At 48.0% G+C, this 12,571-nt stretch overlaps 1 protein-coding gene across 2 annotated transcripts; it reads right to left on the reverse strand.

The window, feature by feature from the left end:
- Nucleotides 1-395: 395 nt before the first annotated feature.
- Nucleotides 396-12,563, reverse strand: POLR2F (RNA polymerase II, I and III subunit F). 2 transcript variants are annotated; one of them, XM_057556628.1, is made up of 5 exons: nucleotides 12,437-12,563; nucleotides 11,068-11,137; nucleotides 5,260-5,390; nucleotides 1,088-1,159; nucleotides 396-576 (listed from the first exon to the last, which is right to left on the reverse strand). In XM_057556628.1, the coding sequence occupies exons 1-5, from the start codon at nucleotides 12,454-12,456 to the stop codon at nucleotides 486-488; spliced, it is 384 nt and encodes a 127-aa protein (XP_057412611.1). In that variant the 5' UTR covers nucleotides 12,457-12,563; the 3' UTR covers nucleotides 396-485. The 2 variants fall into 2 exon arrangements, with proteins under 2 accessions (XP_057412611.1, XP_057412612.1); XM_057556629.1 differs by having other exon boundaries at nucleotides 1,088-1,190.
- Between the last annotated feature and the right edge of the window lie 8 nt (nucleotides 12,564-12,571).

Genomic DNA, 12,571 nt, shown 5'->3' on the forward strand with positions numbered 1-12,571 from the left:
CCTGAAAGGGGATCCGAGCCCACGATAAGAGGCTCGAGGCAGGTCCTTAGGAAACAATGGGTGGCTTGATGAGACCTGCTCTGTGATACTCCTGAGAAGGGAGAAGCCCCTGCAGCCAGTCCCCACTGGAAAGGAAATTGGGGGTTTCCGTGGCAACCAGCTCCCTGGGCACAAAGGCTCGTCTGTCTGCTGGGAAGGCAGCTGAGGTGTCTCCTGCAGCAGCCTCTGCTCTGGTGGACTGCGAGACGGAGGGAGGGACGTGGGGGAGCCACAGGGGGTCAGGGCCCCTGGTGCTTCCTAAAGAGCTGACAGTCGCAGGGCCACTGGGATGGGTGCACCCTCCAGGCAGCAGGGCAGAAGTGGGTAGGCCTCCCAGGCAGCTGGAGGCGGAGGGGTTGAAATGTTGAAGAATTTATTATTTACACGTATAAAGAACATGAGACTAGAAACTGGGGCTGAGGCACAGTCAGGAAGATGATTCCGGCTCAGTCGGTGATGATAAGCTCGTCTACCCCCCAGTCTTCATAGCTCCCGTCAGGCAGGTAACGGCGAATGATGATGGGAATCTTTCGGGCCCTGTGGCAGGGGAGAAGTCAAGGTACACGAGGGCTGGTGACCCCAGCCCTGCAGCAGAGGGACAGAAGGTGCAGAATGCAAGGCAAGAGAAGTCTTAGCAGCATCCTCTTGAGACTATGAATGCACTTTGTAGGAAAGGAATTACAACAAAAAAAGTTCCTGCATCTCTGAGTGTGGGATTTGAGTCTGGAAGGGCTCTGCCATCCCATGGCTGAAGGGAGCAGGGGGAAAAGTAGAGGGATGTTGGTAAGGCCAACTGCAGTAGGAACAGGGAAATTCGGACAGACAGCAAAGGTCCATGTCTCATCAATGTCCTCCCCTCCCGCTTTGCCTGCCCCCTCCTCCCCCTCCCTCCTCCTCCCTGCAGGGCTGACTCCCAAACAAACTAAGGGTCTACAGGAACAAGAACCACACTTCCCCAGCAGGGAAGTGGGGGAAGGGAGTGCAGCAGAGAACCCAAGGGATGCCTCCCAGGGCTCTGGAGCAGTGAAGCATGATCTGGGCGACTTACTTGAGCTCTTTCATGGCGATGAGCAAGGGATCTGTCTCCCCCTCCAGCTCCACCATCACGGGGGCACACATCCTGTAGGTACAGGGACAGGTGTTGGGCGAGACTACAAACACAGGGAGAAGGGCCCAGCATGAAGTCGGGGGTAGCTTCACAAACAGGATCAGATCAGCATCCCAGTCCTCACCCAGAAAGGGCACCTTCCAGGTAGGCGGGCACAGCGGATGCGGAGCGGCAGTTCAGGGGCACTGACAGCGAGGGTATGCGAGTGGGAGCCTGCAGACTAGACTTAAACTTTGCCTCCAAAGATACTGAATTTTTTCCCCAAATCTCACTATCCTCATTTGAAAATGAAGACAAAAAGCCCTGCCACGCCTACACAACAATGATGCTAAAACACTACTGGCTAACAAGCAAAGACTAAGTGCCATAGCTGCTCTCAGCCCTTCACAGAGTACTGTATCTGAGGTAAGTACTCTTGTTACTTCCGTCTTACTGATGAAGAAACTGAGGCACAGACGGGTCAGTAACTTGCCTAAGGTCACACAGCCAGTAAGTGGTAGAACCAAGATTTGAACCCCGAAGGCTCCTCCCTACTGTGCTACAACACCTCCCATTATTTTTAAAAGCTGGTGATTCACAAACTGAAGACCGGTACTGTGAACGGGACAAGTGTGAGCCTTCATCACTGGGCCGTGTGACATGCGTCATGTCAGCTCCCCTGCCAAGGGCCTTCCCCAGGGCCCGTCACAGACTCCTGAGCCTGCAGCCACAGCAGAGTGTTCCAGCACAAAGGACCCGCACGTGCACAAGCTCACCCTTCTGACCACTCTAACTCAACCCCCAGCCCTGCCTCAGGGCCCAGCTCGCCTCATTTTCCTTCTCTGTCTTGGCAATACCCCCTACAAGGGTCCTGCTCCTCCAGCCTCTACACAGGGCCTGTGGTGGGGCGCTCACCTGCTTACCACCCTTCCATGACACCCCACAGCCATCAGGCAGGCAGAACCTCACCTGGCCCCTGCTTACCTTTCTAGTACCTTCTCATGCTACCTGCCTATATTTACCCCACATTCCAGCCATACCAAATTACTACAGTTCCCTAGACATACCCTGTTGTTTCCTTTTTTGCATCCTCATACAAGCTCTTCCTCTCCCTACATGCCTGCGAGAGGCTCAGATGTCTCCACTATGGAAAGCACTTGCTGAAGCCTCAGTGCCCTGACCCATTTTACATACACTTCTCTCAGCACCACTATCACTACACTGTGACTACTTGTTTGAAGTTTTCCAACGAGACCTGGTGGCCCAGGACCCCAAGCCCTAGCACAACACTTGGCCCACAGCAGAGGCTCTAGAAACAAACAGGCCAGTTCTAGGCCACCTCCTCTAGGAAGCCACACTTATTGATTCCAGCTCAAGTTTACACTAATGGATCCCAAACCTGATAATCATCAAAATTAGTGGGAAAGTATGCTAAAAATACAGGTTCCCAGGTCCTTCCCCAGACCCTTCCCCCTCACTCTCTAGTGAAGGATCCTGAGAACCTGCATTAGCAAAGCTCTCCAGGTGATTCTGATAACCAGCCAGTCTGAGAGCCACCAGTTCACACTAAATAATCTGCTAATTTCATTGCTAAATATTCTGATGTCTGTTACTCCCCAAAGCCTGAAAATTTCCCAAGGGCAGAGACCAAGTTCTTTAACTTTCTCTATATCCTCTCTCAATAATTATTTGAACTTCCCCAAAATGTAAAGCTTTAAAGAATGGGGCAAAATGCTCTCCCTGATCTGCATATGCCTTATTTCTTTCAAGACACAAATAATTCAACAGCATTCATTCATCCAGCCCTACTATGTGCACAGGAAGTGTGAGAGTGCGCCCGGAACATCTCCACCTGTGGCAATCATTCAGCCGCCAGGTGGGGCTAATGAACCAGAGAGAGGCTTCATCCACAAATATCCAATAAACATCTGTTCAGCATCTACTAAGTGCAGGATTGCAAGCCTAGTACTCAGGATAAGCTCCAGCCCTGGCTGTCCAAGGGCTTACAGCAGCCGGGGAACCACCAGACAGCACCCTAGCCCTCAATCGGAAAGAGCACTATAGACCAGACTAAGCTAGACCGAGTCTTGCTCCCCAAGGAAAGTAGGACGCTGGGCCTCGGTAGTGTTTTAAATGCCTGCTCCATACTGTCCACCAAATGCAAGCCCATCTTCTGAACTTGTCACTCAATGAACCAGTGACATCTTTTCCAGTCTTGTGCCCCAAGCTACTTGCCATTCCCCCACCACAATCCATACATGCCTGCCTCTACCTGGACCTTTCCTAGTGCTGTTTCTGGTGCCTGGGATACCTTCAAAACCACCTCGCTTTAATTCTAATCTCTTCATGAGGCTTCCCCAGTCACCCCTGCCATTACTCCCTTCTCTCTTTTGTTTCTCCTGTAAAGCAGCAATCCCATCCGCCTTGGGTTCTGGGTATTTAGAACGGGTCCATCTCTCCCACCAGACTGTAAACACCTAGAGACCTGGGGAATTGTGTCTTTAATCATCTCTGCATCCCCAACAGGTGCAAGCACAATATCTTATTCGATGCTGAAAGACTTTAACTTGCATACAGTCTATTTGTTTGAAAAATAATTTATTAATTGTTCTTTCTGCTTGATCATGTTTAGCAGACATAAGCACTGCCCAATCAGTGCTCTGCAATGATGGAAATGTCCTCTATCTGCACTACCCATTACGGTAGCCACAGGGAGCTACTAGGCACATGAAATGTGGCTAATGAGACCGAAACACTGAACTTCTATTTAGTTTTACTTAAATTTAAATGGCCAAATGTAGCCAGTGGCAACCATAACTGCGGTGCAGGCCTAGAGGATCCTGACCCCAGCGATACCAAAATCATCATACTGAGTGCAGCTCTCATTTCACCCAGACCAGCAAGGAGTACAACCAGGCTGGCAGGAGGCCTACTGCTGCCGAGCGGGTGAGGAACAACGCTGCCCGCCCATAAAGCCCTCTATCGAGGTGAACACGGTGGTCACCTTCACTCCACAGACTGGAGGAGGTGAAGCCCAGTGCTGTTTAAAAACCTGGGCGGGGTGGGGACGGACGGATGCATAGACTGAGCGTCACCACTCCGCCAGCACGCATCGCCCCACAACTCTGGCCCCAGCTTTTCTTTCAAGCCTTGTTTCCACTACTCCCTACTTGAAGCACCCCCTCCTCCAGGTACCCACCATTTCCCACAGCAGCTTGTAAGAGGTCTGGGGTAGGGCTCCTTTCCCCGGCCTCACGTTTCCCCACGGAGGACGTTCCACAAGAGCCACAGTAACATGCCCGTCCCGTCTCTGTCCTCCCACTTACTCTCACCACAACGGAGGAGGAACTCATCTGACAAGGAAGCCTGGCGGGGAAAGCACGCATCTATGGTCCAGCCTCTTCAAGAGTCCCTGCTTCTTCAAAGCCGCCTGATCTGTCCTCCACGATGCCCACAAGCTTAGCAGGCAGGCTGACGCCTGCACACAGGGCCTCTGGTGGCTGCAGTGCCCGCGGCTGTTGGGGTGGACGCGGAAGCATCGCACGTTGCGATCCCCACCTGCCTACTGCTAGCTCCTGAATCGTGTTAGTCTTCAACTAGCTCCAAGCTTGGGAGACAAAGGAAAGGCTGCTAATTTCAAACCCCCAAACCCCCGCCACTGCTCTGTGCTTTCACGTTTCTAGCGGGACCTCTGCATGGAGGGCTCCCCCACTCCTCTGGGCTGGCCCTCGTCTATCGACGCAAGAACCACCTTAAGCCCAGGGGGTGCTGCCGCAGCACCCCCAACTAACCAGCCCACAACGGTCGAGGGCTGATCTTATTTTATTTATTTATTTATTTCTGCTTCCCTAACTGACAGGCACTCGTTACACTCTGTATTCTTATCGCTATTCTTCTACTGTACTGTTATTTGACTTCTCAGTTGTTTATGTCCTATTTCTCCACTGGATCACAAACTCTCTGAGGGAAGGGGCTCTAGCACAGTGCCTGGCACACAGGGACAGCACCACCCTTGTTTAGCGTGTGAGAAGAGGGAAGGTCTGTGGTCAGATGCCAGGCTGAGCCGTATCAACAGCTTGGAGGTTCCCTGTAGCCTGTCTGATGGAAAAGATGGTTAGGAGGCTCATACTCACGCGATCTGAAGGGCTCGGGTGCCCAGCACACGGGCTCGCTCATACTTGGTCATATATGGTGTGGTGATTCGCTTCTGGTTGGCCTGCGGTCGCTCTCCAGAAGGGAGGATCTCAACGTTCTCCTGGCCCTCCTGGACACCAAGGAAGAAAAGAGGGAAATATCTCAGGATGTGTTATCGGGGGTGAGGGGCAGGATGACGACGACAACGATTATAACCACCACTATGCTACTGCTTACTACGTGCCAGTGACCGTGCAACTGCCTTATTGACACCTCATTTAATCCTCACAATAACCTTATGCGGTGGGGATTACAATGCCCATTTTAGAGGGTTGGAGAGTTAGCTAACTTGGCCAAGGTCTCAGACCTAGTAAAAAAGGACTCATGATCAGGGAGTCCAAAGCCAGCTGCCTCATCCAGAAGAGAAGTCCTTGAGCATCCATACAAAGAAGTCCTTGAGCACAGACAACAAATCACCCTAAGCAGGAAGAGAAACAAGCACCCCATCTTCACATATTCATATATTTAACAATCACTTATTAAGCATCTGTCATGTGCCAGAAAACATAATAGGTGATGAGACAGAAAGCTAAGAGTTTCTGCTCTCAAAGAATACATAGTCTGGGGAAAAAGACAAGAGTAAACAAAACAACAAGTGCTATAAAAGTATGCAAATGTGATGTAAAAGAATGAAATTAGAACACTCGCTAACACCATACACAAAAATAAACTCAAAATGGATTCGAGACCTAAATGTAAGACCGGACACGGGGGCTTCCCTGGTAGCGCAGTGGTTGAGAATCTGCCTGCCAATGCAGGGGACACGGGTTCGAGCCCTGGTCTGTGGGGATCCCACATGCCGAGGAGCAACTGGGCCCGTGAGCCACAACTGCTGAGCCTGCGCGTCTGGAGCCTGTGCTCGGCAACAAGAGGGGCCGCGATGGTGAGAGGCCCACACGCCATGATGAAGAGTGGCTCCCGCTTGCCGCAACTAGAGAAAGCCCTCGCACAGAAACGAAGACCCAACACGGCCATAAATAAATAAATAAATAAATTTAAAACGCACCTCATTTAAAAAAAAAAAAAAGACCGGACACTATAAAACTCTTAGAGGAAAACAGGAAGAACACTCTTTGACATAAATCACAGCAAGATCTTTTTTGATCCACCTCCTACAGTAATGGAAATAAAAACAAAAATAAACAAATGGGACCTAATGAAACTTAAAAGCTTTTGCACAGCAAAGGAAACCATAAACAAGACGAAAAGACAACCCTCAGAATGGGAGAAAATATTTGCAAACGAATCAACAAAGGATTAATCTCCAAAATATACAAACAGCTCACACAGCTCAATATTAAAGAAACAAACAACCCAACCCAAAAATGGGCAGAAGACCTAAACAGACATTTCTCCAAAGAAGACATACAGATGGCCAAGAAGCACATGAAAAGCTGCTCAACATCACTAATTATTAGAGAAATGCAAATCAAAACTACAATGAGGTATCACCTCACACCAGTCAGAATGGGCGTCATCAGAAAATCTACAAACAACAAATGCTGGAGAGGGTGTGGAGAAAAGGGAACCCTCTTGCACTGCTGGTGGGAATGTAAATTGATACAGCCACTATGGAGAACAGTATGGAGGTTCCTTAAAAAACTAAAAATAGAATTACCATATGATCCAGCAATCCCACTACTGGGCATATACCCAGAGAAAACCATAATTCAAAAAGACACATGTGGGGCTTCCCTGGTGGCGCAGTGGTTGAGAATCTGCCTGCCAATGCAGGGCACACGGGTTCGAGCCCTGGTCTGGGAAGATCCCACATGCTGCGGAGCAACTAGGCCCGTGAGCCACAATTACTGAGCCTGCGCATCTGGAGCCTGTGCTCCGCAACGGGAGAGCCCGCGATAGTGAGAGGCCCGCGCACCGCGATGAAGAGTGGCCCCCACTTGCCACAACTAGAGAAAGCCCTCGCACAGAAACAAAGACCCAACACAGCCAAAAATAAATAATTAATTAATTAATTAAAAAAAAAAAAAAAGACATATGCACCCCAATGTTCATTGCAGCACTATTTACAATAGCCAGGTCATGGAAGCAACCTAAATGTCCATCGACAGACGAATGGATAAAGAAGATGTGGTACATATATATAATGGAACATTACTCAGCCATAAAAAAGAACGAAATTGGGTCATTTGTTGAGACGTGCATGGATCTACAGACTGTCATACAGAGTGAAGTAAGTCAGAAAGAGAAAAACAAATATCGTATATTAACGCGTGTATGTGGAACCTAGAAAAATGGTACAGATGAACCGGTTTGCAGGGCAGAAGCTGAGACACAGATGTAGAGAACAAACGTATGGACACCAAGGGGGGAAAGCCGCGAGGGGGTGGGGATGGTGGTGTGCTGAATTGGGCGATTGGGATTGACATGTATACAGTGATGTGTATAAAATTGATGACTAATAAGAACCTGCTGTATAAAAAAATAAATAAAATTCAAAAAATTTTTTTAAAAAAAAATAAGAAGTTCCTGTGGATGTAATCACACCTTATGTACTGTTTTCTGTATAGCTTCTTTCACTCAATGTTATATTTGTAGATTTATCCATTTTGTTGTCTCTACCAGTACTCTGTTCATTTTCATAGCCATCTAGGATTTTATTGTTGGAACATACCACAATCCATATAATCGTTCAATTATAATGAGCATTTGGACTATTTTGCTATTATGCTATGAATTTTCTTGTACATGTCTTTCGGTCAACATAAGTATGCATCTGTGTTGGGTATACACCCAGGAGCGGGATCACTGGTTCATAAAAAATATACACATATACTCCCCTTTAGTACATAACTCCATAGAGTTTTCCAGAGTGCTGGCCCAATTTACACTCCGACCAGAATAATATAAATGTTGCTCCAATTGCTCCACATCTTTCTTCCTACTTGGTATTGTCACTGTAAGATGTTTGTTTTGTCTGGTTTAATTTTAGCCATCTCAGTGGGTGTGGAGTGGTGTCTTCTGGTTTTACTTTCCAGTTTCCTGATGACTAATGATGTTAAGCATCTTTTTTATATATTTATTAGCTATTTGGATATTCTCTTTTGTGATGTGCCTGTTCAAATCCCTTGCCCCTTTTTGTATTGGATTTTCTGCATTTTTATGATTGATTTGTAGGAATTCATTGTATAGATGTACTTTCTTAGTTATATGTTTTGCAAATATCTTCTTTAACTCTTTGTCTTTCCTGTTCACTCATTTACTGGTTGTAATTTAATTCATCCAATGAGTGCCATTTCACTAATTTACAGAGTTGTAATTGTGTGTGTGAGTGTGTGTATTTAAATAAATAAAATGGAATATTAAAGCACTTCAAAAACAAAAAAATTAACAAGAAAAAAAAAAAGTATGCAAGTGTGCCACAAACTTAACAAGAAAGTGAGAGACATCTACCTCATACTGGGGGTTACGAATACAGTCCAGAGATGAGACTTGGGCTAGTCTAGAAGGATGAGTAGGAGCTGCCAAGCTAATGAGGAAGGAAAGGGCATTCCAGGCAGGCTAAAATGCATGCACACAGGCACAGAGGAGGGAGAGAATGTACTAGGTTTGGACACCTAATTGTGGAGTATGATTAGAGCAAAAGGTGTGTATAGGGTTATAGGCAGAAGAATAAATTCTATAATAAAGGATTAAGTCAACAAATATTTACTGAGTGCTTACTATACGTCAGATAGTATTCTAAGCACTTGGGATAGTGCAGTAAGACAGATAAAAATTCTTTCTCCTATAGAACTTACATTATAATGAGATGAGATAAACAATAAACAAAATTAGTTAAGTACAATGTGTAGTATAAAAACAGAGAAAAGACAGGGAGTGCCAGGGTGGTGATGTTGGAGGAAGGGGTTAATGCGGCAATTTTAAACAGGATGGTCAGGAAGGCCCCACTGAGTTGACATTTAACAAAGACCTGACGAGGCTGAGGAGCAGGTCGTGTGCGTATCTAAGGGAAAGGAAGAGGGAATAGCACAGTCAAAAGTTCTGAGCTGGGGTCTCCCTGGCATGACAGGGACAGCGAGAAGAGATAAGGTCACAGAGGGAGCAGGTGGCCGGATCATGGAGGACCTTGTACATCTTTTTTGGCATTTACTCTGAATGAGGTAAGAAGCCACTGGATGCAGATTCTGAACAGAGGAGAGACAAAGTGACTTAAGATTTAAAAGGATCACTCGATACTTTGTTGAGAATATTCTGTAGGTGGAAAGGGCAAAAGCAGAGAGACCTTTTAGGAAGACTAACAGTAATCAATCATGTGGGTAGGTGAAAAAGACGACTCTGGCAGCAGAAAGGCAAACAGCAGACTGAAGGCAGGAAAACCGGTAACACATTTCTGCAGTAACGTGGGTGAAAAGCTATAAAGATCCAAACCAGGCTGAGGCACTAGGAATGGAGAAACAAACACAGGACCGAACCACATATAGGAGGCAGAATCAATAGGACAGAGATGGAAAGGGATCAGAAGGATAGAGAAGGAGGTTTCTGACTCAGAGAACATATAACCTCAGAGTACCAGGCAGACAGGAAATCCCAAAAGAGGGCCTTCAGCTTCCTAGCCTTAAAAAAAAAAAAAAAAAAAAAAAAAAAATCGGGGGCTTCCCTGGTGGCGCAGTGGTTAAGAACCCACCTGCCAATGCAGGGGACACGGGTTCGAGCCCTGGTCCGGGAAGATCCCACATGCCATGGAGCAACTAAGCCCGTGCGCCACAACTACTGAGCCTGCGCTCTAGAGCCTGCGAGCCACAACTACTGAGCCTACGTGCTGCAACTACTGAAGCCCGCACGGCCTAGAGCCCGTGCTCAACAAGAGAAGTCACCGCAATGAGAAGCCTGCACACTGCAACGAAGAGTAGCCCTCGCTCACCACAACTAGAGAAAGCCCACGCGCAGCAACGAAGACCCAATGCAACCAAATATAACTAATAAATTAATTAATTTAAAAAATAAATAAAAATCTTTATTAAAAAAAAAAGAATCGAGGGATCACTCTCTCTCCAAGAGACATAAAGCACTTCTCCCTCCATCAGTCACAAGAGACAGAAAGCCCTATTTTATCTATGACGCTAGTAACTCATTCACCTAGTTGCTCAAGCTAGAAACATGGGAGTCATCCCTGTCATCTCCCACTTTCTCAGCCCCATATCCAAACCACCAAAATATCTCTTTCATCCGTTTTCCCATCACTGACACTACCAGCACCCAAGTGCAAGCTACAGGTCTCACCTGGAGGTCTATGAGAGCTCCCTAGTTGGGCTCTCTTTTACCCTTGCTCCTCCCCAATTCACTCCTCACTGGATCATGCCGCTCCCCAGCTCAAAACTTGTCAGTGGCTTCCCGATACCTTCACACTACAAAATCCTGCCTGATCTTGGCCCTTACCTCTCCAGCCTTATCCCAGGTCACTCTCCCCCTTGCTCTTTATGTAGCCCCACCTTGCAGAGCTCCTGGTACGTAATAAACATTCAACACGTTGGCTCAATGAATGAAGGGAATATTTCAACTGTCAGTAAGCTAACTGCCCCAGAAGCCATGCGCTGTGCTCCAAGTGGACAAAAGCCTTCAGGCCCACCCTGAGGGGCTCCTCCACTACCCAGGACCAGATCTCTCCTCACTCTAACTGGCGGTGCCCTGACCACAAACAGGAGGCAGATGCATTCAGTCAGTCATCACTGGCTGGGCTATGTGGCAGCTTGGGCTGCAGAGAGGAGAGCCCAAGGCTAAATACTGACCTCCTCGGCATTCTCCAAGTCATCTAGCCCTTCATCCTCCTCCACGTCATCAAAGTCGTCGCCATCAAAACTGTACAAGAAGAAGAAGCCAGTTAGAGCACCACTTAGTAGAATCAAAGAGGGCAGAGATCTGTGTCTCATCTGAGTTACTAGCATAGGAGGCGCTCAATAAATATCTACTTAATGAGTGAATCACTTAATAAATCATTAAGTCATTTGATTTCCTCGTCTAAAAAAACAAACAGAGCTTATTTTTCTACTCCCTCCTCACAGAGCTCTATTTCCATGCTCCCCTTGGGAGCAAAATTCTTGCAAGAGTTGTCCATCTTCACTGTTTCCGATTCTTCTCTTCCCATTCTGTCATCATCTCACTCCAAAAACTTTCACCTCCATGATTCCACCCAAACCATCCTTTCAAGTTTGCTAATGTTTTCCACATTGCTAAATGTGGTGGACTATTCTCGTTCTCATTTAGCCTGATCTGTCAGTTGGCCCACAGGCCACTCCCTCTCACTCAAAATACTCTCCTCACTTGACTGCAAGGACACCTCACGCTCTCGGTGTCCTCCCACCTCACTGGCTACTCCTTCTCAGTCTCCTTTGCCAGTTTCTCCTCTCTTCCCCCGAAGCACTCCACGTTGGGATGCTCTGACACGCAGTCATCTCCTCTCCTCTACTGACACCCGCCTGATGATCTCCTCTGTTTCTCAGCTTTGACTAATATACTTATGCTGAGAACTCCCCTATTTTTATCTTCAGGATAGACCTCTCCTCCAACACCACACGTCAGGTAATCTCCTGGGCTCTAGCTTCAAAATAAATCCAGACTTCAAAACCACTCCTCACTACTTCTACTACTATCACCCTAGTACAAGTCACTACCTTTTCTCGCCTGGATTACTGCAAGCCTCCCAGACCTCTACCACCTCAAAGTCTCCCCAGACCCTCCTCTGGATTACTTCTATACTACAGACCTACTACGCAATTCACACGACCCCGCATTATGTCTATGGGCCTGCCCCCTCTTCTAGAAAGGGACCCCACCTGGAGAGCAGAGGCCATGCCTAATACACCTCAATATGAGGTACTGACACAGAGCCCGACTCAGCGGAAGTTTGCTGAAAGATACCTTTTTCAGTGATCCTCTCTGGACCCTCGAGCCGGGGTCTTTCTGTGCCCAGCCTCTGGCCGGGTCTATGCTGCCGGCTCACCGCCCTACCCTTCTCCAGCTTCGCGGGCCCCCTCAGCACCCCCAGTCCCCTCAGACACTGCCCCTCGACGCCTGGCTCTTCAACTTCCTTCGACCCAAGCTCCCGCTTCACCCACCCCTTGCGAGGCTCCGCAAAAGTCACTTCGCTCCCGCACTCACTTGTCCTCGTTGTCTGACATGACACCCGCGCCGCAGCTACCGGGTTCTGCGCCCCAGACCAGAGCGGAGACCCGCAAACAGCGCGCCTCTACCTCGCTCAACGCCACGCGTACTCTGCGCCTGCGCCGTGACCTA

The sequence above is a fragment of the Balaenoptera acutorostrata genome, chromosome 11, assembly GCF_949987535.1.
Source record: "Balaenoptera acutorostrata chromosome 11, mBalAcu1.1, whole genome shotgun sequence".
Lineage (NCBI taxonomy): Eukaryota > Metazoa > Chordata > Mammalia > Artiodactyla > Balaenopteridae > Balaenoptera > Balaenoptera acutorostrata.

Excerpts from the sequence above, each read along its gene's own strand:
- POLR2F (XM_057556628.1), bottom strand. The coding sequence starts at position 12,456 with ATGTCAGACAACGAGGACAA. Across the intron at positions 5,391-11,067 it reads ACTTGGAGAATGCCGAGGAG|GAGGGCCAGGAGAACGTTGA; the intron begins GTCAGTATTTAG and ends CTTGGTGTCCAG. Across the intron at positions 1,160-5,259 it reads ACCCGAGCCCTTCAGATCGC|GATGTGTGCCCCCGTGATGG; the intron begins GTGAGTATGAGC and ends CTGTACCTACAG.